Source organism: Lepidochelys olivacea, assembly GCF_965140295.1.
Source record: "Lepidochelys olivacea isolate rLepOli2 genome assembly, chromosome: 1".
Classification (NCBI taxonomy): domain Eukaryota; kingdom Metazoa; phylum Chordata; order Testudines; family Cheloniidae; genus Lepidochelys; species Lepidochelys olivacea.
The window spans coordinates 111,776,062-111,803,094 of NC_140411.1; the positions used below are offsets into that span (position 1 = coordinate 111,776,062).

Sequence of the window (27,033 nt, forward strand, 5' to 3'; positions counted from 1 at the left end):
GGATGTAGATTGATCAATTTTAATTAACAATTGTGAATGAAATTTATTCTCTCTCTGTTTTTCAACTTTTCTGAGTGGGATAGTGCTCCAGTAGTAGACCCTCTAGAGATTTGGGGACAGGGGAATGACCAGAATTTTCCTTTTGAAAAGTCTAATCCCTGGATAATCAAAATGTTTTTTTACACAGCAAATGATTTTTTGTTGATGTAAAGCCAATACATTAACCAAATCATAGCACTGATTTTCATTTTCACCAAATCAATTTTCAAAAATTTAATATTAAACATTGTACATTTACAGATTTGACAACGAATAGTATGAAACAAACAAGTAGTCATTCACCATTTTCTGAAGAAACTTACCCAACAGAGAGCAAACCAACAGGTTAGGAAAAAAGATATTTTAAAAAAAATTGTATGTGTTTTCCCCCTTCAGAAACATTGTATCATGAAGAGCTTGACTATTTAACAACATTTTCCATCCCTGAATATTTCCTACCACAGAAACTGTGAAAATTGGTTCTACTTCCAGTTAATCATCAGTCTGCTACAGGAAGCCTATTAAAACTTCTTGTACTTGGCTCAAAATTATCAAACTTTGCAGAGGGGACAGAGAAGGGTATCTCATTCATAGAGAAGCCCATATGTTCCCTTTTATGGCTACATATGTTTTTTTCAGCCTTAATTGCAGCTTAAAGTTTCCTCTGGGAATTTTGTAGAGATATGATTAAGTCACACAAGGAATTTTTGTGACAAAGGTGTTACTACAATTTGAGTAGGGTACCTATCTTTTGGGCCGCCACAGTGGGTGTAGGATAGAGATTTGGAAGCTGTTCTCCTAAAGCCTCCCTTTTTTGTCTCTCTTAAATACTGGTGTGTTGTTGAATTTGGTTATGAAGAGGAGCAATTTTCCCATTCATTGGAAGGAATTTTGCCCTCCAGAACCACCTCCTCCCATTGTTGCTCTGTAACCATAGTTGACGGAGAAGCCTGTTTCTGAGATCAGTGATGGAATATATAGCAATATAGAGATGCTTCCACCACCATCTCAGTGGTAGCAGACAGAGGCAAATTGCTAATAAATATAGCTTACTTTTCCCGAGACGTGTCAGCATCAAAAGTGTCAATAAATCAGGGAAGAGTTTATTTGTGTTTGGCATTTATTTAGTTTAGGATTCCTTCATTACTTCAAGCAGAAAACAACCTCAGTATGTTATCCAATTAGTGTACATGGTGTTAAAACATAAAGATAAATTTGCAAATTATACTAATGTAACCCAGAAAACCTAACATTAAGCCCTACCTAACATCATTGCGTTTACTGTAGTAAGTTGCCCACCATATGTACAGAAGTACAGTAGGCTGAATTAATGTTTAAATGGCAGTTTTACCTTTCACAGGCGAATGGGCGTTTGTACAACTGAAGTGCAATTTATTGTTTTTATCATCTTGTGCTGCATTCCCCCCCACCCTTTTTTCCCCTCTTTTCTTTCACGCATTTTAGAAGCCTTTTAATGAGAAAGGGATATGACAGTCAAGTTTAATTTTTCATCCCATTTTTACAATAGCAGTGGATGTCACATAAGAATTATAGCTTCAGATGGAGATTACAACACTTCCTTCAGGATGTCAAATCCCAACCTTATGGGCTTCCAGTTCCAACAGACAGCTTTGAAAATCTTAGCCTGAACACGTTCCCCATATATTTTACATATTTATATTCTAATAAGGGACAGTCCAGCTTTTCACTGAGCTCTGCAAGAAAGGAAAATTAAGATAATTGGACTCAGTAGAAATTATGACCAGTGCTTTTTAAATTCTGTTTTATTTTCTTTCCTATGAACTACTGGCAACTAGTGGTTTTATTACTCTCAAAACTAAGTAGAAAAGTGTTCTGCCTGAATGTTTACCACTGAGAAATCCTGACTGCCATCTCCAGAGTGTCTCTGACACTCTAGTGTGGCTTGTTCTGCCATCGTTGTAAGCTGCCAATCTAACAATCCTGTTTTTATTTCTGTCTACAGAACATTCTTCCACTGAGCCATTGCATTGGTGAAGCCATTTAAATTTTAGTTTTGTTATCACAGTGTTCTCGCAGAAGCCCTAAAATCCATTTGCAGCTACTCATTGTATAGCACCTACCACTTTACTAGCTACATAATTAAATCATTCCAAAAGATATTTTCATCCTCATTTTTGGTTGGCAAAAGATCTGTTCATTACAATTAAAGTATGGAAGAATTGACCACAAGTGTTTTCATATGTTTGTTTGCAGATCTGCCTGAATCGGCTACTTTTCCATTGCGTCAGTTGAACCATATTTTACAGACGCTGGAAGATCACATGGGTAAATCTAAATATTTATGGTATAACTTTTTAAATATAAAATTCAATCACTTTCTAGTAACTTAATGTTTTTTATAGGTGTTCAAACATATAATTTCCAAAGTGTAAAAGGAATCCATTCTCAAATGTCAGTGAGGATGCTGAAGAATGTATTACAGGATTTACAGAAAGAATATAGTATGTATATTTCACTCTCCATTAATCTTTATATTTTATATTATAGCATTGTTATTTTATGGATGAACACAGTTTAAAATACTGGAAACAGAGAGGATCAAATCCTCCACTGATGTAAATTGGTGAAGTGCCACTGAAGTCATTATCGATTTACATCAGCTGAAGATCTGGTACGAGAACTCTATCTTCAGTTCAGTTTTAACTTGGGCTACAGCCAGATGCTATATAAACTTCACACAGTGGAAGAGGTATTGGTAAATAACATTATTAAAATCCAGAAAATATGAAATAGTGTGCTGAATGCCTCCAATAACCAGGATAAGAGACAGGTTTCAGAGTAGCAGCCGTGTTAGTCTGTATTCGCAAAAAGAAAAGGAGTACTAGTGGCACCTTAGAGACTAACAAATTTATCTGAGCATAAGCTTTCGTGAGCTACAGCTCACTGCATCCGATGCTGTAGCTCACGAAAGCTTATGCTCAAATAAATTTGTTAGTCTCTAAGGTGCCACAAGTCCTCCTTTTCTTTTTTCAGGGTAAGAGAGGCAAACGTTACCAGATAAGAAATGTAACTACGTTTACATTTCTTGAACAGAGAGAAAAAGGCATGCAAAACAAATAGCCATCACCTCTTTTAAGAACTTACAAATAAAGGCCCTGATCCTGCAATTGCTTATGTACCTGCTTAAGCTCAAGCACATGAACAGTCCCATTGATTTTAATAATGATTTCAATAGATACAATCAATGGGACTTATTAATGGCTTAAAGTTAGTTAGATAAATAGGTGATTGCATGATCAGGGGCTTATTTATTACCCCTAAACTATGTACACAATGTAATTTAAAAAAAGAAAGCCTGCTGTAAAAAAGCTCCCTCAAATGCCATACCAAACGTATTGGTGGCTATAGTATGTACACACATAAAAACCCTGCCGCCACTGAACTTAGATCACAAGTACATTTCACATAGGCCTAGAGCTGGTGCTAGGGGCATGCAAAGAGTGCAGATGCATGCAGCACCCTATTTAGTAGCCCAAGCAATTAAACAAATAGGAAGGTGCTAGGAGGTGAAACCTCCTGTTAGGGAAGGGAGAGCAGTGGTAGTCAGGGAAGTGCCTGAAGAAACTGATGCCTCTCTCAGCAGTTCTCACACTTCCTCTGGAAAGAGGCAGAGCAAGCATTGTGTAGACCACTGAACAACCAGTCATCAGCTAGTATGCCGTGTTCAGTTTAGTGATAGAAGAGGCGCCATGCCCTGTTGCCATTGAGTTTACTGGCTTATCGATCCTACTATTATTTCTGCTTTTAGAATTGGATCTGAGAAGTCATTACAGTAGAACAATGGGTAAATGCTTTTCTTTTTCAAGTACCTTTTCCAACACTAGAAAGAATTCACCTCCTCATACACATTTGTGACATTGAAAAGTATAGTATAACCACGCTCTGCTCAGGGTAGCCCTTCTTAAATAAATATTATTAAATCCTGGGGAAAAACACTGAAAACAGACAATAAATACTGAGTAGAGAATGTTGCTTTAATGGATATTTTGCCTGAGTAAAGACTTCAGGAGTTGGCCCTGAGAATACAGAACAAAGACTCACTAGTAAAAAATAAAAATGAAAATACAAAGAAATATACAAAACCGAAGAATAAAAGAAAGGAAATAAAATATTCCTGGGCCTGATTTATTAATATCTTCAAAGGGTCGTTCGTTATGGATTAGGTTGAGAACACTAATTCCCCAAGTTGCATGTAAGCAATGAAATACAACAGTACTGCAACTTGTCAGTGCAATACTTTTGAGTTTACAGGAGTAAAAACATTTTTAAAATAAACATTTTCCCCCCACCCTTGTTGTTATAGAAACACAGGTGCCTGTATCAGTTAGTGAGAGTATGAACTCTTCAGTCATGGAAAGCATTCTTCAAAATTTAAAAAAACATAAAGGTAAGGGAAATGTGGATTGATTGGACATAGAAAGAAAATAGCAAACCAACATGCATGTTAATAGGGATGTAATTACAGTAGCCCTTGACTATTAGAAATCTGCTTCCAACAAGTTTCATTTTCAGATTCAAGGCTGACAAGTGTAAATGTCCTTCTAAGATAGTAAGTATTTTAAAAGCTACATAAGAGAAAAAACATGTTTTGAAGTTTTTACTGAAGCAAGTTAAGAATATACAGCATTCCTAACAAAAGCTCATCACATGTAATTTCCAAGGCCATCAGTTAAAATAGGCCCTGATACAGGAAGGTACTAAAACACTGGCTATCAGTTAGTTAGAGAGAGCCTTCTCAACCCCGTCATTCAGAGGTATCAGAAGAGACACCACTTCCCCAGCATCACTCCCTGGCACCCCCACTACAGTGTTTATAGCAGTGGTGGTGGTTTAGGGTTGGGGGCAGAGTCCATAGGGCTGGGTGATCTCAGAACAAGTTTATTAATGTTCCTCAGGAAGCAAGTAGTGCCCACAACTATGGAGGCTGGCCAGGCATGGCTCTCACTTTGGCTTATTATGATCATACCAAAATTCATGGACTGTAAAGTATTCATTCACATAACTCTTGGGGTTTCAAGCATAATTTGGTGTCTTCACAGCATATTTTACATTATGTATTATTTTAAAAGTGCGCTAGGAAAAGTAGCTTCACACAGGAGTAATGGTTTGTGTTTTTAATTTGGTTTTGAAACTTAATTGCGTAAGGGACAATGATTATTTACATTCAGAGAGCACTCTCAGCCCTGCTTAATCTCCTGCCACTTGTCACTTAAATTCATGTCACTTTAAGTATCCATGAATGAGTCTTTCTCCCAAGGGAAAATGGCTCAGAACTGCGTATGGGCATGTGCTGCCTGATGTGCACTCCCCTGATGGAAACCTCAGCAGTGAAGACAATGGAGAATGGACCCTGAATGTTAATAAACTAGTTAGTTAATCCCAAACCATCTATCTGCAAGAGGCAGAGAGTGAGCAAGGTGGGGCACTCCATCTTTTCTGCCCCATTCCCACCCAGCTGCTGAAAAGAGGGCTCTACCCTCTCATTCCTGGCTGCTGGGAGGAAAGGGAGGCTTTCTGCTACTGTACCCTGGCAGCTGTCTTCTGCCCTCTCTATGACTGGGGGCAGAGACGTTTTGGCAGTTATAGCATTGCTAGGCATTTTGACTGAATGCTGGAGCTGTCCATCTGCCTGATCTATGGGCATGGGGCAGAGCAGGGAGTGCTGCTGTGATTGTCACTGCTATAGCTCTGCCTAGATATGAGCAAGTGGAGTATCATTCAGTGATAGCAGCAGCAGGACTCAGGGTTTGCAAAAGCCAGCAGGTGGCAGACACAATGGGCCCTTTCAGAGTGCAGGCCCTAATTACAGGCCATCACTTCTAGCTTCCCTCCACTACTCGATATATCGTTAGCTACTATTTATTTTCTTAGAATTTTTACTATCATAGATTTAGTTTCTACTTTAAGGGACAGCTCCAGCATGACCCAATATGCTAAAAGAGTCACAATTGAAGACATTAACTTTTTTATGCAAGATGTTATACAATAGATCTCTAAAGACAGGAATCTGATGCCATTTGTAGTGAACATTGTAGAGTTGAATCAGCCTGGGGACAAAGAAAACAAAAAATGTTTTATGATAGTTTATCATATATACTGTAACTATTTGCCTTGTACAGTGTTTATCCTTCCTACTAGAAACAATCTGTTTTTAAAGGGGGTACCTAACTCAAGAGAGAGCTTTCATTCTGTGGAATTTCCTTAAATTAAGCAAATTTTAATTAACAGGGAACAACAGAAATATTTGTTGTGCTATCCTTCTGCTTGCAAATTATTCTGTATTTGAAACACTAGATGCTAGCAAGTCCTTCTGTGATTAGTATGTACAAAAAAAAAAATCTTTCAAGGGACAATTAATTTTCCCCCTAAAACATTTATACTAATCTAGTTCTCTCATTATTGGACCAAATTCATCCCTGGAGTAACTTCAATGATGTCAGTATTATTACTCTAGAAATAAATTTGACCCAAACATTTTTAAAAAGTCATTCTATAATGGTTTCTTTATGAACCAATTTTTTAAATTATCAAAGCTGAGATTTGAAGTTCTCCGTGTTGGACCTTTGTTCCTTAAGGCACCATAGTTGCCAAGCCATTCTCTCTCATTGCAGCTTCAGAGACAAAGTGCAATCCTACAAAGTTCCAGCAGGCTGCTGAACTGTTGGGCATTAAAACTAAGGCAGGATTAAGGCAATTCAGGGCCACACTTTTTGGCCAGGACCCTTCCTCCCACTTGAAGTGGTAGTGGTTGAGGGCCCGTCTCCCAGAGAGGCAGGGATATGGAGCCCCCTTCCTCCCATCCCTGCCCCCCCCTGCGCAGGAGCAAGAATAGGGTTCTCCCCCTCCGCTTAGGAGTAACAGGATTGTTTTGATGCGTGGTCTTGCCCAGAACAGTAGGGCTTAGAGCTAACATCCTACGGTGGGTAATTTTAGACTGCAGGCACTGGCTGCGATTGCAGCTCAAGCAAACATATTTGAGCAAGCTTTATTCTAGCTAATGCAGGTCTTGGATCAGCAGGGCTGTGGCAGCACGAGCTGTATGAACTTGTCTAGAATGCTGGGTAATTACACATGGGGTTAGCCTGTGCTGAAGGTCATGCTGCCAGTTTCACTGTTCCAGGACCCGAGCTAGCTAGAATAAAGCTAGCTCACGTACGTCAGTTCACGATGCAGTTACACTCTACACTGCAATAAAAGACCTGTGAAACAGCTCCAGCTAGCCCGGATCATCTGACTCAGGCTCATGGGGCTTGGGCTGCAGGGCTACAAATTGTAGCATAGATGCTTAACTGGAAGCTGGGCTGTGAAACGCCGCAGTGGCAGTGGATTTCAGCACCCCAGCTCTAGCCTAAGCCGGAGCGTCTGCTATTCTGAGCCCCACAGCCCAAACCCAGTAAGCCTGAGTCAGTTGACCTGGGCTTTGAGACTTGCTGCTGGGGTTTTTTTTGTGTAGTTTAGACAGACCTGAGCTGTCTGGTGTAGTTCACACCTCTTAAGCTATTATTCCAAGCTGTCAGTTTACTTAGGCAGGCCTCACTGCATTGGTTACACACGACTAATGTTTTCAAGCTTTTTTCTTTGGAAGCAGGAGGGCTAGCCATTACTTTTTGGGAAAAAAAGAAAGAAAAAGAAAAGAAAAGAAAAGAAAAGAAAGCTGAGATTGTGTTATCATAATGTGATTCCTGGAGCTGGGGTCCTAGGCAAGGGCTTTAAAAGTTCATTAATCCTGCCCTGATGAAGTCCTATTTTCAGTCATGACTGACACATTAAGCCTCTGGGTGGCTCATGTTTTCCACAGTTGGTTCTGGCCAAAGGTGAATTCTGTTTGGTTACTTTGAGCAAAAATAATCCAACCACTTTTTTTTTTTTTTTTTTTTTTAAGTGAGGGGAGAATGAGGAAAGCATATTTTTCTTACTTTGAAATTCTTGCAACTTTTGGTGTTCACTACCCAACAGTCAAAAATGCCGTGCTTTGAATATGGCAGTTTGTCATGGAAATAATCCTCATTGACAAATAGTACATATGTGGACTTACTCTGGAGGAAACTGGTTTGGATTTGGCAAGTTCTGAGTGTTTGAAAATTTCACAACGAGAAGATAGTAGTTTTTTTGCTAAGCTTGTTAAAGATGAACCTATTACATCTTGTGCAATCATAAGAGGACAGTGACCCTATCGTGTGGTGGTGCTTTTTTGGAATACTACCCCTATGCACATATAGTAGGTATCCACAGAAAGTGACTGACCAATGTTCTTGGGCTTGCTTTCACTCCTACAATGTAAGTAACTGGTCCCCAGATCTGCCTGAAGAGCACTTTCTGTTCCTGTCCCTCCCTCCCCAAAGAACCTGGAACCTGTGAGATAAACTCAGGGAAAAAGTGATCAGAAAGTCATATATCTAACTCAGGAACAATATGTATGATTGCTTCTTTCATTCATCTGAGAAGATCTAGGTATGCTAAAGACCAAATTGCAGATTTAATGAGGTGTTACTGTCCCAGTTATAGAGAGCAAACACAGTTCAGGAGAATTCAAGATATTCTGGTGCTTTGGAACAAAACTATTTCTCTTTCAATACATGCAAGTTTGATTTTTGGCATATGCAATAACAGTTTCCTTCATATGCAGCCATCCTCTATTGAAGCCTGCAAATTCATTAATTGCATGATAAAAAAGCTTTATTTCACTTACTTATAATTGCTTAGTGAAGCTTTACCAGAGAAAGATTTGTTTTTACTTCCATACCTGGAAGAGAGATCAGACCATCAGACTGATTTTGATAAATGTGCCACTTGGCCTTTTGTTAGAGACTGCTGTTTCCAGTACAATTAGGGAAACCCAGGTAAAGATCTTAGAAGTCAGAGTAGCTCATTTCCTAATTTAATGCTATTCATCTTCCCTCTCCTCCTTACAGGTCCCTCATAATTGGTGACTGTGTTCCCATTCATACGATTTTGGGCTCCCACAGAAAAGCTTACATACATAGAATCATAGAATATCAGGGTTGGAAAGGACCTCAGGTCGTCATCTAGTCCAACCCCCTGCTCAAAGCAGGACCAATCCCCAACTAAATCATCCCAGCCAGGGCTTTGTCAAGCTTGACCTTAAAAACTTCTAAGGAAGGAGATTCCACCACCTCCCTAGGTAACGCATTCCAGTGTTTCACCACCCTCCTAGTGAAAAAGTTTTTCCTAATATCCAACCTAAACCTCCCCCACTGCAACTTGAGACCATTACTCCTCATTCTGCTACCACTGAGAACAGTCTAGATCCATCCTCTTCAGAACCCCCTTTCAGGTAGTTGAAAGTAGCTATCAAATCCCCCCACATTCTTCTTTTCCACGGACTAAACAATCCCAGTTCCCTCAGCCTCTCCTCATAAGTCATGTGTTCCAGACCCCTAATAATTTTTGTTGCCCTCCGCTGGACATTTTCCAATTTTTCCACATCCTTCTTGTAGTGTGGGGCCCAAAACTGGACACACTACTCCAGATGAGACCTCACCAATGTCCAATAGAGGGGAATGATCACGTCCCTCGATCTGCTGGCAATGCCCCTACTTATACATCCCAAAATGTCACTGGCCTTCTTGGCAACAATGGCACATTGTTCACTCATATCCTTCTCGTCCACTGTAACCCCTAGATCCTTTTCTGCAGAACTGCTGCCAAGCCATTCGGTCCCTAGTCTGTAGCAGTGCATGGGATTCTTTCGTCCTAAGTGCAGGAGTCTGCACTTGTCCTTGTTGAACCTCATCAGATTTCATTTGGCCCAATCCTCTATTTTGTCTAGGTCCCTCTGTATCCTATCCCTACCCTCCAGTGTATCTACCTCTCCTCCCAGTTTAGCGTCATCTGCAAACTTGCTGAGGGTGCAATCCACACCATCCTCCAGATCATTAATGAAGATATTGAACAAAACCGGCCCGAGGACCGACCTTTGGGGCACTCCACTTGATACCAGCTGCCAACTAGACATGGAGCCATTGGTCACTACCCATTGAGCCCGACAATCTAGCCAGCTTTCTATCCACCTTATAGTTCATTCATCCAGCCCATACTTCTTTAACTTGCTGGCAAGAATACTGTGGGAGACAGTGTCAAAAGCTTTGCTAAAGTCAAGGAACAACACATCTACTGCTTTCCCCTCATCCACAGAGCCAGTTATCTGATCATAGAAGGCAATTAGATTAGTCAGGCATGACTTGCCCTTGGTGAATCCATGCTGACTGTTCCTGATCACTGTCCTCTCCTCTAAGTGCTTCAGAATTGATTCCTTGAGGACCTGCTCCATGATTTTTCCAGGTGGGGTGAGGTGAGGCTGACTGGCCTGTAGTTCCCAGGATCCTCCTCTTTCCCTTTTTTAAAGATGGGCACATCATTAGTCTTTTTCCAGTCATCCGGGACCTCCCCCAATCACCATGAGTTTTCAAAGATAATGGCCAATGGCTCTGCAATCACATCCACCAACTCCTTTAGCACTCTCGGATGCAGCGCATCCAGCCCCATGGACTTGTGCTCGTCCAGCTTTTCTAAATAGTCCCGAACCACTTCTTTCTCCACAGAGGGCTGGTCACCTCCTCCCCATGCTGTGCTGCCCAGTGCAGTTGTCTGGGAGCTGACCTTGTTTGTGAAGACTGAGGCAAAAAAAAGCATTGAGTACATTAGCTTTTTCCACATCCTCTGTCGCTAGGTTGCCTCCCTCATTCACTAAGGGGCCCACATTGAAGGAATTAATCTTGCTTCTATTTTGCAAGTTTTTTTAAAAAAAAACCTATTCCTGGGATTTCCCCACATAGAATATTCTAGGTAATTTATATGGGCCTCCAATCACACTGCTGAAGATCAGTCTGTACTCTCTTGCATGCGTTCATTCTTTCATCTACAAACAAACTGTTCCCAGCCTATCTGGGATGTCCTAGTTATGGAAAATTAGACACATGTGGAAACGATACTGTGGTTGCCATTAAAAAGAAATAACTTGCCAGTAGATATTAAGGCCATACATATAGACGATAGTGACAGGTACTTTAGAAATGTAGGTAGGTAGTTACCTATCTGCAGTAGGTACTACAGTGTCCCACTATTCTTGGAATAGGCAATATTTGTGGTAAAGGGTAGTACAGGTTGGCAAATATCAAATTTTTAAGTGGTGTCCACTGTCCATAAATAAGTTAGATTGCTGTTTAAACTCCTTTTCAGAGAGAAGGATGTTTGCTGGCCAGTACAGTGTGATCACTGCCGCTGCTATTTGATAACTGTTACCGATGGACTAAGAATTGCACACTACACTGCTCTGTACTAAAACTACTATTTTTTTGTCCCCCACTCACTTGTTTACCTCATTCACTTGTTATATCTTGTTCTTTTTTTTAGAGTGGAAGCTCTTTGGAGCAGGTGCTGTCATTCACCTTGTGTTTATACAGAGCTTAGAGCACAATGGTATCAAAGCCTCTAGGGTTCACAATAATAATGATCCACAAGGTCTTTAGAACCTTTCCCATGAGACCCTCCCATTACTCCACATCTTCCTCATGGCTCTTCTTTAATGTCACTTCTCCCCCAACCTTTTTGTGTCCCTGGCAGCATATGGAAGTTTGTAGTAGGAGCTGAGTCTAATAAATTGTTAGTTTTGTGTTGAATATTGCATTAGCGGTTATAAACTTTTCAGTTACATGACAAATGTTTTGTACTTTTACTTTGTTACCAGTGTTACTTTTAGCATTTATACTGATGTAACATGTTATGAGCGAATGTTTCAGTTATCCATTTCCTCTTTGGTACATTAATATTATGGGATTACAAACTTTTTGAAATATAAAACATTTTAAAATATTTTACCAGGGTGCCTTGAATATATGTGGGCAGTGATTTGGCTCTGTCCACTTTCTAGCGGGATATTGTGCCTATAGTGGCAGGAGTCTACATAACAGGACTTGCTTCTACAAAATTGTGGGGTGGCGGTTGTGTTTCTGTTAATAAAATATTCAGCTTCTTACTGTAATTTGCTAAAAATGCAGTAACTGGAATGTAAAGTAAAATATATGCAATGTGGAAGTCACCCAATGTGTCTGGTTTACCTATCTGCATCAGTTAACTGGATTTTAAAAACTATTATGTAGTTTAATTTCCTCCAGAAAAATAGGTGGTTTGTTTGTTTGGGGCTGGACGGGTGAGATGACTCACTCACAAAAATACAAAATGATCTTTAACTTTTAAAGCTGAGAAATATTACATCATTGATATGGTCATCATCAGCTAGTGAAGACTTAAATGCCATTTTAAAATGAATTGTTTTCTCTTATTAAAGAGAAGTCAGAATCCAGTGAAAAGGAAAACAAGACACAGACCCCTTTTGAGGGACATAGTCGCAGTCTACAAGTCTCAGATGAAAATCTAGAACAATTTAAAGCAACACCTGTGCCAGGTAATAAAACGGAGTACCAAATGAAAAGGTCTGCTGTACGTAATGGCTCCAGTTTTATCTCCTCGTATAACCACCACTCAATGGCTTTTCACTTCAGTTGTTTCCTGCTAAAGAGACCACTGCCTACACACCACTGGCTGATTTTATATTAAACTACAACAGACTGCACCCAAATCTGAGGGGTCAGTCTGTGCTTGCCTCAAACTGAACTTCAAAGTGGTACCTGAAAGTTTTGCATTCACAAAGCACGTAGTGAGACATGTAACTACCCCTGCAGGTGTACACAGTGTCAGAGGCCAGGCTTTAAAATATTAGTACTGTAACTGTCAAATTTTTCAAAATAAATCAGAAAAAGCTTTTCTAAGTTTATCTTCCTGACTTTAGTGTCTAGATATCCCTGCCATAGGTGCATTAGAAATGCCTGTACTGGCTCGCAACATCTCCACATATAACCTGTTAGCATGTCACAGTTATGGGCTGAATAAGTGATTGCTGAGAAGCCATAATTTGCCTTAGTGGTTATTGTACTACTAATTACGACTCACACACTTTGAATTTACTCTTTTTTCCCCCCAAACAGAGCCTACAAGTGTCACAACAAAGGCAAACATGAAGGATGCCAAACGATTTGAATTTTTTAAAGAGCATGAAGGTAAAATATTGGCTGCTACTTATTTTAAAAAACAATAAAGCTGCACATTAAGACAAGGGTTTAGTGTAGGCAAACAGATAAAATACCAGTTTGCTCTTCCTGCCCATCTCAACAAAACGTACTGTAGTTTAGTTAAATGGAGTCTTACCTAACGCAACAGGGGTATAATTTCAGCTTTGTTGTCCTGTATTTATTGACTTAGTAAGCTACTGCTATTTTTAAACTCTTGATTTATGCCTTTCAGTAGAGTTTTATTCAGCTAAAATGTAGCGTGTGTGTTCAGCTGAAAGAGGGCAAACATTTTTCTATGGCTATGGCAATTTGTTTGCATAGACCTCAATTACAACATTAAAAGGGCAGATTGTGTTGTTGTTGGGCTGCTTAGATTACAATAAAAGCATCTAATAAAGTGAGACATGAGAAATCAGAACTAAATGCTATACAAAAAACTGTGGTCTACCTATTTACTACATTTACTTTTGTACTCAAGCTGCATGGCTTTGGTTTCAGAATTCATCAAACAAGTCACAAGAAAATAATTTACAGATGGTTCACCGATAAGGCTCTTGGTTAGCAGGACTTCATCTATGGAATAAAGTTCAGCTGACAGATAAAGAACAGTTAAATAAATGCAGTATTGCTATTTTTAATATGAATGCAACAAATAAATGGGTGTGGATGTATTTTCTCCTCAAGTAGCCAATCATCCAGTTGAAAACCTACAGCCTCCGATTCCTAGAAACTAGACCGAGGGAAGAAAGGACTACTAGTGCCATTTATTGGAGAGAATAAAGTGGAGTCCAGTAGCAGCACAGCTGGATGGTCGCGTCTCTCTAGACGCACTGAGAGATGTCTATTTACGTTAGTAGATTTTAGTACGAGATATATGCTAAATTACTGCTGTGAGTGCTGGCTTTTGGATTCCAAAGTACTGTGGCTGCAGATTAGGTTGCCAGAATTAAGGGTGCTGTTTCTAAGGAGTAGATTTAGTACAATATGTGTCCAGCTTCTATGCATACTGATTTTTCTGGGCTTCCAAAGATTCGTTCTGAAGCCAAATGTTTACTGGCAGAGCATTGGAGTTCAAGGTCAGATTATGGCAGAGGCAGTACATATAGCCCTGAGGGAAGAAAATCATCTCTCTGGGGACAACCTCAACTCAGCTGCAGGAGCAGCACTGATTGGCTTTGAAGGGGGAATCATCACAATGAATTATATTAAGAGTAGAGAGATTAAGTAAAATGTTGAAATGGGTCCTACAAGACACCCCTTGCTTTCCTTCTTCTCTCTAACAAAACAAAAAGGAAGAGCAACTAAGAAGGGGTGAAGGAAAGCAATACAGACACTAGAAGGGAGATGGAGACTAGTAGGAAAAGGGCCTGGGGAGAAGAAATAAATGAAAATCAGTGTGTGTATGGGGGGGCGGGCAGGGTGGAGAGACAAGTCATGGAAGCAAATAGCTTACTTATAGAGGCAGGACTGTTTGACAGAAACTCAGAAATTTCTACCCCTAAATCTTACTCTTTGAAAGAGATAGAGGGGTGTTTCATTATTACACATAACCCCCTACAATAGGATCAGACATTTTAAACTATGGCTTGTTGCTATTATAAATATATTTATTAAGCCTGACCATCTATTCACTCATCTCAGTTATTACGATGCTTCTATGCATTTTGATTACAAGAGAGGAGAGTTAGGAGGAGCTATTGTGTGACAGAGGCACATACAGAGTAGTGACGCGTCCCGTTTTAGATCTCACATAAACAAGGTTTAAAAGTATTTGGAGAGAAACAGAGGGCCACATTCAACATGAAGTAAATGGTGGTAAAGCCAAATTTAGCAGATATTTAAAGAGTGCTGTAAATTAAACATGTTTAGGGCATGAAAAAGTGAAAGTTGCAAGTTTGGCTTTCATTGCCTATGCAAAACAAGTGTAACTTCATGCTGATGGAGTGGAAGAGTGTTGTAATGAGCAGGGAAATGAAAGCTGCCCTCCCATTCCCACCCACCCACTCCCCATTCTAATTTACATCCACACCATCCTCAACACATCTGAGAGAAAGTCCAGGCCCAGCATAAGCCAGTGCAGCTACCATTAACTTCCACACAAGTTGTATCCACTTATGCTAGCCTTGAATTTGATCCGGAAATACCAAATCAGTGGTTACACTCATTTTTACACACCCACTGAGGGTTTAGCTTAGCAAGATACATCACTGCTTGCCTAACTTTCAGCATATGAGTAATCCTAATTGTAAGTCAGACTCAGTATCTGTTTACACTTTAAATAGTGGTGTAAAATGCATGTCAGGTGTAAGAAGAAATATCAAACTTGCACGGTTTTGACATTTAGGCCTCAATTCATGAAGGTTCTTAAGTACATGCCGAACTTTAAGCATGAGTAGTCCCAGAAGTCTATAAGCTTAAAGTTAGGTACACGTGTAAGAGTATCTTGATGAATCAGGGCCAAAGTGTCACATCAGTGCAAGTTACAATACTTCACTTCTTGCACCTGACATCTAATTTACCCCATCATTTAAGTCGCTGATGAGTTGATCCACAATGTGTCGTTTGAAATGGTCCTTTGTTTGGATAGGTTATATGACAGCAAGATTCCAAGGCAAAGATAATTTGTATTTAAAATTGGTCCAACAATGTAAACACTAAATACAGTGCTTGGTTTAAATAAATAATAAAACTTTACAGCCTTCCTTAAATACTGAAATTACAGTTCACTTCCTGTTGAGATTTAAGGCCCAATACTGTAGTCCTCACTAGCAAAGCTTTACTGGCATGAATGGGAGAGAATGTATGCTTGTCTGTTAGCTGATCTGAGTGATTGGAAAGGGAGTAGAGACAGGAGGGAATTTGGCTGCATCCTTACTAGTCGATCTATACAAAATATTTAAATTGCCATAGTCATGAGAGCAATTCAAGAAAATACCAAAATATATCCCAAAGGGCATAAGTTGCATAACTTTAAAGAGCTCTGTTTGGTGCTACTTTAATGCAAAAATGTAACAGGATTTTTACTAATACAAAGAAATTACAAAAGGAGAAGAATGTTTTACTATTATTTGCAGCAATGTTTAGAACACATTGTTAAATTATTAATACTACACGTTTTCCCCTCTAATGTGGAATTGTATAATTTCCTTTAGGTATTCATGACAAGAAAAAAGCAAAAGCTGCAGATCTTAAAGGCCTTCTCAAGCACATCATCATAGCCTGTGTAGCAGTCACTGGTTTGATATTGGCTGTAATAGTGTTGATGCACATATTTACTTCGATATTTCCGAAGAACAAACAGTGAGTTGTTGTTTCCCCCCCCCCATTATATAGTACATGGTTGCTATTGAATAATTAAGATGTTATGGTTAAATACACATCACGGTTTTTTGAATTCTGGAACATAAAGTGTTAATTCCTCAAAGTAAAAGACATCATCAGACTGTAAATTAGGTTTCTGCTGTAAGATCATTTTTAAATTGTTATCCAAATTCATAAAAATGTATATTGGTTTCTGAACTTATTTTTATTATTGCAGGGAACCAGTAATAACTAATACTTACAACATTTACAAAAGAGAAAACCCAACAAAAGATGAAGCCAAATCAATCTCGGAAATAGATTGCAAAGACCTGAAAAGAGACATTGCTGTAGTGAAAAATCAGTGTGAACATAGTAACCTGAATCAACTACCAGCGCATTTATCAACAGAAGAATCTAAAGAAAATGGTAAAGACTTAGAACCTTCAAAAAAACAACCAGGCCATAATCCTTCCTCCATTAACTCACCATCAAAAAGGACTGATGAAAGAAATAGAATTCTGTCAACGTCAACTGAACCTGTAAAATGTAACCACTCTTCACAAATGCCTCCCGACAATTGTTCATCTTCCGAAATGAAAACATGCAAGAACCACAGAACTAGACCTAGAACTTTAAAAACAAATCAATCTTGTTGTCACAAACCAAGACAACATTGTACAGAACCAAAAGAACATGGCTATAAAAGACTACGGGATAAAGATATCGCTCTTCATAGAAAGCATTTAAACCATCAAAGATCATATAGGCATGACAAACATAGATCAAAGTCTACAAAATGTAATAGAACTCATGCAAATTGTTCACTCCTAGATGGATGTTGCAGTGACTCAAGTCCTAGCGATGACTCTTCATCAGATTTATTCATTTCTTCAGATACAACTGCAAACACACACCTGTCAGACACATCTCAACATGATGGTTCAAAGCGTACATGTTCTCAGCACAGAAAGGGTTCTTGTAGCTCTGATTCATACTCTGATTAGAACATTAGTAGCATTCAAAGGAGTAAACATGACCATTCTACATGATCAGTGAGAGCCAGCAGCATGTAGTACCAATCATTTTATCACGTGTGATCATGATAGTCCTGAGAGTCCTGGAGGTGGTTTTCTTTTGTAATCATGCTAATAAATAAATATTTTTATATTAGGCGTCAGTACTTGCTAATGTAGAGATTAGTTTCAGGTTTGTTCATGACATTTTATAAACTATTAAGCTAACATGCACATTTTCTTTATATGTTTGAGTTTTCACAATGCCCATAACTAACATTGCAATACTAATACCGTAAATGAGTGACACACAAAAGACCCATACTGAATGTGAATCTCTCAAGCCTTTTGGATTTTTTTAATCAAACGTTTTTGTCTCAATTCCTCCAACCCCAGTGATCATCCTCTGTAGAGGTAAGGAATCTGAAGAGTTCAGTTTACTGATACCTGTGTTCTAACAAAATTAAATCCTTTATCCAGAACTGGTCCAGTTCCAACTAAGCAAGAAGAGATGGATGCTAGACATTAGAAGACATTTACCCCATCCCAACACCAGAACTGTAAATATGAGAGAGAGAGAGACCGCACATTGTAAAGGGCTTGATTCAGCAAAGCACCTTTGCACATGCGAAACTTTAAGCATGAGTGGTCCCACTGAAGTCAAGTGGACTGCTCAAGTGCTTTGCTGAATCAGGGCCTAAATAAAGAAACATTTTGAAAGATGAAGTCTAATCATACACAACAACAAATGTTGACATACAAATAAATATTAGAACAGATCATCAATTTAAGCTGTTCTGAAGAGGATAAAATTTTCAAACTTGTGCATAAATCTGTTTAGTTTTCTTAGTGCAGAGCAACAATTGAATGTTTACTTAAATACATAAAACATCTACGTAGTATTGGACTTTCAAAAGCTTTCTGTGTTGGCCTATGTGCTCCAACTGAAGTCTGAGTTAGGCCTGTGTTCTGAGGGCTTTTAAAATCCCACCCCTATTTTTTTTCCCCTTATGCATTACTTTAAACCAGTTCCATAGATATTAATCAAGGTTTGTGTTCATCTTTTGGATGAAACCAAGCATAAACTTCAGCCCAAAATACGGAGTTGGTTTTTTGTTCTGTTTTACATTATTTATAGATAGATAGATGATTAGATAGATAGATGATTAGATAGATAGATGGATTTTATGGCTGATAACAAGGATTTAGAACAGAAGCTCCAAACTTAACCTTCTACAACATTTGTACCAATGTTGTAGAAGGTTACGTTAAAACTGTACATAAAAAATTACCCATCACCTACACATGTGTACTTTTACCCCTCTCTAAAAATTATCATTGGTAAGAATATAGTCAGCTATTTTAGGGCATATAGGCCCCAATCCTGCAAAGACTTGCACCCATGCTTAACCTTAAGCATGAGTACACCTCCATGAAGTTAAGCATGTGTGTCAATCTTTGCAGGATTGGAGCCTTGCTGGTTAGGCCCCAATTCAGGACTGCACTTAAGTGCATACTTAACTTTAAGTACATGATTAAGTCCCATTGACTCATGTTTAAGTGCCGTCCTGAATAGGGATGTTTTCTGAAGCAGGCCTTAGAGTACTGCCGTGGGAGAAAAGTCTTAGTGAGAGCAGGTCTGACTAGAGAGCAAGACAACAGAAAAATAGGAAAAAGTAGGTTTATTTTATTTTTTATAGTCCCATTCTTTAAAAAAATGGTGCAATGGGGATGGCTAACAGTTTCAAGTAGAAGGAAAAGTGACAAATGAGTTTTAACTCAGAACAAAGTATCAACTTGTCAGAGTTTGCCAAGAGTCCAATGAAATTTTCTAGAAAAACCACACTATTGGGCTGAAAGGATTAAAATATAAAGGGAATAGAAGGAGCTTGGATGGGAAAGAGAAAGACAGTGTAATATTAATTATTAGAAAAATTGAACGGAGAATAACAAATTAAAAATACCCATGGAAATAGCATTACTCAGTTCCATGCAGTCAATATATGAACACTGGAGATAAAACAGAAAAGCTAACAGCAGGCTGATAAAGAAATATTCAGAGGAAACCCTTGGAATCATATCCTCTCTCTAAAATGAACTAATGTTGACTGTTTCCTTTCCAGAGGAAATAAATAAAATACTTCCAGATTCTAAAAAACAAACAAACAAAAACCCCCACAACACTCACTCATGTGAAATTACAAAGAAAAAAAGGAGGAATGAATTATCTAATGGAATCCAATTTCAATAGCGTATCAAGATATAACCCACCACCAGCAGACCCGCCAGGGAAATCCAGAAGGCCATAGAAGACCTATTGTTTGAGAAAAGCCAGGACTGGATGGGCTACCTATCAAATATTACAAGAACTCACTCTTCAGCTAGCCCGACATTACCACTCTGATGGGTCAGAAAGAACCAGACCACCCCTCCCCCTGCCACATTCCTCCCACCATACTTGACTGTTAAAATACAGATTTAGCTTATCCACAAACCTCACACTCCACACACACACTACAACTAGTCTTCTCTCAGAAGAAGCAACAATAACACTGCTGTAGGGAGAACTCAGACTATCACATTACAAAAACAATGTCACTTATACAGGGCTTTTCCACGGAATAGCTTACAAAGCACTTTCAAAGGTGGGCAAATACAGTTATCCTCATTTTGTCACTGAGGTGCAAAGAAGATCAAATGACTTGACTCACCATGTAACAGAGCAATGACACTCTGCCAGACTTCCTGTGTGGCCTCGGGGCAATCACTTAGACTAGTGGTCCCCAAACTTTTCAGGGTCATGTCCCTCCCCATCCATGCCCCTGCGCGAGCCGCGGCTGGGAGCAGGGCTGCGGCTCCCGGAGGTAGTGGGGGATGCGGCCGGGGTAAGGGGGCCAAGGCTAAGGCCGGGAGCAGACCTGGCAATGGAGTCGCATCCAGGGGTTGAGGGCAGGGCCAGGTGAGGAGCTGCAGCCAGGCTGTGGCTGGGGGCAGGGCCAGGAGCCGCGGCTGAGGCAGAGCTGGGAGCGGAGTGGGGCCGAGTCGCATTCGCTCTCCTCATCCCCCAGGGGGGCTGGCCCAGGCCCTGCCACGCACCCCCAAACGTTCCTCCGTGCCCCACCGTTTGAGGACCTCTGACTTGGGCCCTATCCAACAGAGCACTTAAATCACTTACATGCAAGCAGTCCCTTTAAAGTCAATGGGACTATTCACATTGATTAGAATTACACAGGCCTTTGAGCTTTGCTGAACCTGTAGTTTTGTGTCTCCGTTCCCTACTTGTGGGAAACTGGGATAATAATGGTTCCATACATCCTAGGAGTGTTATGAAGATAACTTCGTTCACGCTTGTGTGGCAGTCTGATATGATGGTAACGGCGCAAAAACATTCAGAGAGAATAAGATACGGAATTTAAGTCTCCAGTTGTCTGCTATGTCCAGTTCCATAAGTCCATGTGATGTAACCTTTTCCAGGGTGGACTCTATCATGTAAACTCCTTTGAGAAGATGGAACAGGGGCACAGGGCCAGATGAAGGTAAACTGGGGACCTAGGCACGCTATGACTGGGATTGCCTGGGGTTCAACCCTGCAACCCATAGAATGGAAGTGGCAAAGGGGCTTCTCTTCCAGGGAGGGAGGGGCAGCAGGATGGGGTCCCCAGGCCCACCAGGAACAGCAGGGGTGGTTGTGCAGGGGTCCCCCAGTACTTACCTTGGCTTCCAGGATACATTGGCATAGGTGGGGAGACCAGACTTCCTGCACACAATACTCTACTGGGATGGTGCTGATAGGTGTCTTGGAATTAATATTCCATTAAGATACTTGGGACAGTTCCCCTCTCTCAAAAACTTTTGTTCCATACTGTCTACAGACTCAGATCCTTGCATCAGTTACATTCTGGTCATGTTCTCAAGCCACAGATGTTAACTCAGTATATAACTTAAGTATTTTATCTAATGGGGACTAGGTACCCACATTGTGAGCATGTTTAAACTCAAAATTCTAAGCAGCAAGCCTGAGTGGGTTTTAGACTGGCTTACTGGGGAGACAGGTGGAGATTTGACCTAAGTTGTCAGGGGAAGAGGTAGATTTGCAAGTCATTGTAAAGGTGGCAGTTGAAAATAAGTGAGTTAAATTGCAAAGGAGAAGAAGACTGTGAACATACCCAGAAGGGACATCACAGTGGGAGGAAGGGAGGAGGAAATAGGATCCTCCAAAGTCAACACAACAGGCTCAGTTAAGCAACATAGGAGAACCAGGAAAGCAGGGAGTGAATCAAGGAAGCCTATATAGGAGATGGCCTCAAGGAGGAAAGGAGCAACAGCCCACAGTGCTGAAGAAAAATAAAAGACATGAGTGTTTATATGGATGAAGTATATGCTGTTTTACACTTGGCAAAAAGATTGTCATTAGGGCAGTTTAGGTGCAGTGAAGGAACTGAAAACATTATTGGGGGGTGGGATTAAGGAGAAAGTTGAAGAAAATGCATCGACAAAATCCTTCCTAACACAGGAAGCCGTTCAATTAACTTGAAAGGCAAAGCATTTAAAATTGATGAAGGGCAGTATTTTTTCACACAATGCACAGTTAGCATGTGGATCTTATTGCCACATTTAATTCAAGGGGCTAGTAGGATTTATTAAAAAAAAAAATCAAATTTTTATATGGACAATAGCCAGAGTTGTGATAACAAGGATTTAAAAATCCCAAGAGTTTTGGAAGGGATATAACCCCTCAGACTTCAGGGCATAAACCAGCCGTTAGCTAATAGGGATTAGGAAGAAACTGTCACTGTGGGTAAATTGAGTACTCTATGGTTAGGGCACAGCTTTCCTGGCAGGGCAATGTACCTGTTTTGATGGTTTGCCCTCAGAGGTTAATTGAACCTGGACATTTCCAAACAAATAGAAGAACACTGTTCCATTCTCAGACCATTCTACTGATGATTGAGTATGACTTTATACTGTACCAGACTTGTTTTCCATCAGTGCACTGGCCCTTAGGCATCTTAATCCATAGCTTCATTCTCACAGATCACCTTGATCTGCAACAAATGAACCAAGAGGAAAAAACAACTAAAACATCCGTGGTGGAAGTCTCAGGATGAATCCGGCTGATTCTGTTGAAAATGCTTGACATCTTATATTGTGGCTGGGAGGGAGGCAAAAAAGTTTCTCTGTCTACTTTAGGAGCCACAAGGTCTTGGTCAATTGATTTGTTTCAAGTTGACATTCTGATTAATTCACTGTCTCCTCACTTCATTTCTATTTCAAGTGCCTCCTGTTGTGGGGCAAATTCATAGTTTTGAAGAAAAAAAACTGATGATTCAGGCTGAACTGTGTTCATAGTACCAGGGCAATACTGAAAATGAAAAAACTTTGTCATCTTTGCTCAGTGCTTTAGCTGCCTTTTTCAGGTACTGGAGTTGAATGACCTTTGTACCACAACTTGTGATTTAGGCTCATGTTCCTCTTGGCTGATGACCTGAACGATCTCCTTATTTGAAGGACCTTTCCTCATTGATACCACTACACAGTCAGTGGGGGAGCTTGAACTGAAGCACCAATGTTTTAAAGTAGGCAAGGCTGTTGTGTGACAGGGTGTTCTCAAAAATGGAATTTTCCTCCCTCTTGATCCAAAGTAGCCCAAACTTGATAGACAAAGGGGCTTTACATCATGCAGTGTAGGCTGTTTTCCCCATATGTTCAGAGAGGTGAAGGGAAGGGGAAAGAGGCAAGCTTTGGAGTACTTGATCAAGTGCTCTGATCACATGGGTTGATTTATTATGGGACTGGGCTGTTGGGATTTCAGTGTAATTATGTTATAACTTTTTGTAGAATTGTGAACTTAGTTGATGTGAGCATACCAAGACCTGCTATGGATAGGGATTTTGTAATTAAAAAAGATCAATGCATATTGTTATGCAATTTACCCTTTTTCCACCTTCTCCAAAAATGTGTCATTTTCCAGTCACAAAAAACAGCAAAGTATTTGAAAGATAGTCGTGTTTTTATTTTTCTAAGCTTTTACTTGTGGAACATAATAAATGGATACTTAAATGACTTGATATAATGACATCTTTACAAAAACCATTTCCCCCTAACATCTGGACAGCAATATATAAATATTTACAATGGAAAAATAGGCAAGAAAGAAATAAGTAGTCTTCATTATCCAAGTCAATTTCTCTCTAATCATAGGATTTTGACCACAAAATACTTCATTCACTTCTATCCATATTTACACATTTCTTTACTTCACTTGGGCTAGCACTAAGGTTTTAACTTCAATTTTAGGATGCTATATTATGTGATACATGTCACACCTGTTATGGTCCTGTAATTTGCTTTTGTATAGTAGCAGAATTTGCCTGGAATAACAAATCAAAATTTTGAAAATGTTAGCTTTGAAGAGAGAAAAAAATTTAAAACGTATGTAAAGTTTACATACCAGGATACAAAGTTTCTCACACAAATACATCACAACACTGAAAATCAGTATAGTAAAATGTTTTTCTTAATATGGATATTAGGTCTCGATCCAAATCTCTTGGTTTTAACAAAAGCAATATCCCAATAGAACAAATATATATAGAAAAAATAACGCCCTCTTATTTTACTGTTAAAAAAGGAAATGGAGCCTTTTGAAACAAATTAAGATGTGATTTCCTGGAGACGAATGTAAGTTACAGTGAAGAGAGCTTAAAAAGCCCCAAATAAAATACGGTCATTAAGAGGAAGATTTAGCAGATCAGTTGGAACAGTTTAAACCAGCCCATTTAATTTTGTAATATTACAAACGTTAATGTAAAAAACAAGACTTTTTTGCTCTCTGTCCTACAGTGTCACACAATCACGACTGAAAACATATTGCCTGCAGAAATCATAGACACCTACTGCATGCCATTTGGTTTTAGTATGTAGACACTGACTGCCTTGTCCAATACCAGGTTTAACATCCTTCAGAATTCCAGGAAGACTCATTAGAAGTTGCTTTACGTATGTGAGCTGCGTCTCCCTCTAGTGCCCAAAGACATACGAAGTCTTGGTTCTCTTGCTTTATAATGTTCATTGAAGTCCAATCTAAAGCTAAGAAATCGAAGGCTTTCATCGGAACTGGTTGTCAGTAAGATCAAAAACTGTTGCACAATGCCCTGAATGAAAAGGGAAAAAGAGGAGATTCACCAGAATGTACAGATGGTGTCATTTGTGTGCAATAGTATTTGTTGACAAACTGAGGATCTGAATGGTAGCACTGTATTAGAGGAATAGGGAACTCTGAAAGGAAAGGCAAGCAGAATGTTTATAATTAATAGTTCACAAATCAAGTGGAGATGGTCATACAAAAGTGCAAAACTAAGTATAACAAATCCACAGCTATATACAGGGACTTCATGACTGAAGTTAAAAATAGAAAACCTATAACCGCAACAGCAGAAGCTCTACGCCAGTTGGGCACTGCTTATTCTGAGAAGCCTCTTCAGCTTTGTATCCCACACCAGAATCACTGCAGTATGAAAGCACTGATGTCGCAGCTGCACCATTGCAACTGGTTCTCCTGCAACCCCTTCAGCAGCTACTTTACAATGTTTATTACACTATCAATTACTTTTCTGTTTCAAGGTACTGCAGCTTATGTAATTATATGCACATAAATTGTGTTCTGTTAGCTGCAGTGCATGCACTCAAGATTTTGATTGTTTTAAAAATGTTTTATTTATAATCTCACAGAAAAATGGTTAAACTAGCTTTATTATGGTTGCAAAGTCACGCACTCAAAAGTTAGTAAATATCAGAACTAAGTTTACCTGTGAAACCTTAATTCACTCCCCTGTGCATATGCATTATATGATGCTAGCTTAATTACATGATCATATGCTATTTTTTACCCACAAGTCCCTGCCTCATTTGCACAGAGCAGACAGTGCCCACTTAATTCAACTGTCTGTTTTCTCCTCATAGTTCAATGGGTAACCCTAGGCCCTATTTACTACACACTATTCAAACTCTGTTCTGAAATCAATTATTAATTTCCTCCTGGGCTTTTCTCTGGTACACATCTCTACAGTGTCTGAGTGCTTCACAAACATTCAGTAACTTATTTTCATAACACCTCTGTGCGGTGAGGGAGTGATATTATCCCAATTTTACTGATGGGGAGCTAAAACAGAGAGATTAAGGTCAAAAATATCTAGTAAATGTAGGCGTCAGCCAACGCCTAGTAGCTGACTTTTCTATAGCAAATTTTATATGTTCAAAGCAGGGTTCCCACTGACTTCAATTGCAGCTGTGAGTGCTCAGCACTTCTGCAAATCAGACCCAGGGTCTCAAGTTGGGGACCCAGAAAATGAGGAATGCACAATTAGTGTCTACCAGTGAAAAGTCTGGATTACATGACTTGCCCAGCATTACACAGGAACTCCCTGACTGAGACAAGAATTAAAATCTAGTTCTCCAGGATGGTTTTCAACCACTTTCACCATCCAGAGACTGAGACCATTAATTTCTCTTCCAGCAATCCTCTGCCTCATTCTACTACACACCTTCCAAATTCTACAATAAATGAGGCAGGGGCCCTACAGCCAACAGTTTCCTTCACTATACAATCCTGATTCATCCCCAGATGACATCAACACATACCACAAAACTTGCAGTGAGTTGTAGCAGTGCCCCCATGGGATGTTACTGCGTGGCAAGCTGGTGCCTTCTAGATTCACAGACTGGGTTGTCTTTTTTGCAACACTAAGCCACCAGTAGTTCCACCATTACTGCTTGCAAGGATGCATCATGTCTACACTAGCCATTCTGGCTGTTATAAACCTGTTCAACATGTTCTTGCACAGCACTCCTCCATCTTTTGCAATACCAATTTGTGGGTATCTGGCTCATTTGTGAAATTCTGCACAAAAATTCACCCCAAGGCAGACAGCCAGCATGGAAATTTTCAGCCCAAAGGGTTAAAATTTCACGAAGTTATAAGCAACCAAAAACAGGGTCTTAGGAAGTGCCAGACAACCTTAGTAGCATCAGTATTTTAGGTGGAGCTGGTATTATTTAATTTTACAAAACGATTTCATACATTAGACATGCTAATTTACAAGATTCACATTTTAAAAGCATTTAGTACAGAACCTTGCCAGTTCTGGCAGTTACTATCACAAATCCAACTTTGGAGACCTGGGTCAGAAACGATGAGCCAGATACCCACAAATTGGTATTGCAAAAGATGGAGGAGTGCTGTGCAAGAACATGTTGAACAGGTTTATAACAGCCAGAATGGCTAGTGTAGACACGATGCATCCTTGCAAGCAGTAATGGTGGAACTACTGGTGGCTTAGTGTTGCAAAAAACAACCCCCTACACGTGTTTTATTGTCTAAGGCCTACATCAGTCCTGGTAACAACAATGCTGTATAAATGCAGAACGTGGTTCACTTAGAAGAAACCTCTGCTGTCTCCCTAACTCATTGATCTATTTTTATTTAATAGGTCTACATTTAACATCTTGTATTTTGTCTAATGTACTAAACATGTGGGAAATTATAAACA

The 27,033-nt window shown here is 39.6% G+C and overlaps 2 protein-coding genes across 6 annotated transcripts in view; one reads left to right on the plus strand and one right to left on the minus strand.

Moving 5' to 3' along the window:
• Positions 1-17,613, plus strand: part of LOC311512584 (uncharacterized protein) — a 28,901-nt gene extending 11,288 nt beyond the window's left edge. Inside the window, exons 4-11 of one of the 4 annotated variants that reach the window (XM_084613861.1) lie at positions 301-384; positions 2,275-2,346; positions 2,424-2,522; positions 4,385-4,468; positions 12,389-12,505; positions 13,086-13,157; positions 16,322-16,469; positions 16,708-17,613. In XM_084613861.1, coding sequence (XP_084469987.1) covers positions 301-384; positions 2,275-2,346; positions 2,424-2,522; positions 4,385-4,468; positions 12,389-12,505; positions 13,086-13,157; positions 16,322-16,469; positions 16,708-17,476 — 1,445 coding nt within the window. In that variant the 3' untranslated portion in view covers positions 17,477-17,613. The remainder of the gene's footprint in view (positions 1-300; positions 385-2,274; positions 2,347-2,423; positions 2,523-4,384; positions 4,469-12,388; positions 12,506-13,085; positions 13,158-16,321; positions 16,470-16,707) is intronic. The other 3 variants (XM_084613862.1, XM_084613863.1, XM_084613864.1) reach the window with 3 other exon arrangements.
• Positions 17,614-23,506: 5,893 nt separating this feature from the next.
• Positions 23,507-27,033, minus strand: part of TUBGCP3 (tubulin gamma complex component 3) — a 121,181-nt gene continuing 117,654 nt past the window's right edge. Inside the window, exon 21 of one of the 2 annotated variants that reach the window (XM_084631504.1) lies at positions 23,507-24,639. In XM_084631504.1, the coding sequence (XP_084487630.1) occupies positions 24,481-24,639 (159 nt within the window). In that variant the 3' untranslated portion in view covers positions 23,507-24,480. The remainder of the gene's footprint in view (positions 24,640-27,033) is intronic. The other variant, XM_084631503.1, reaches the window with a different exon arrangement.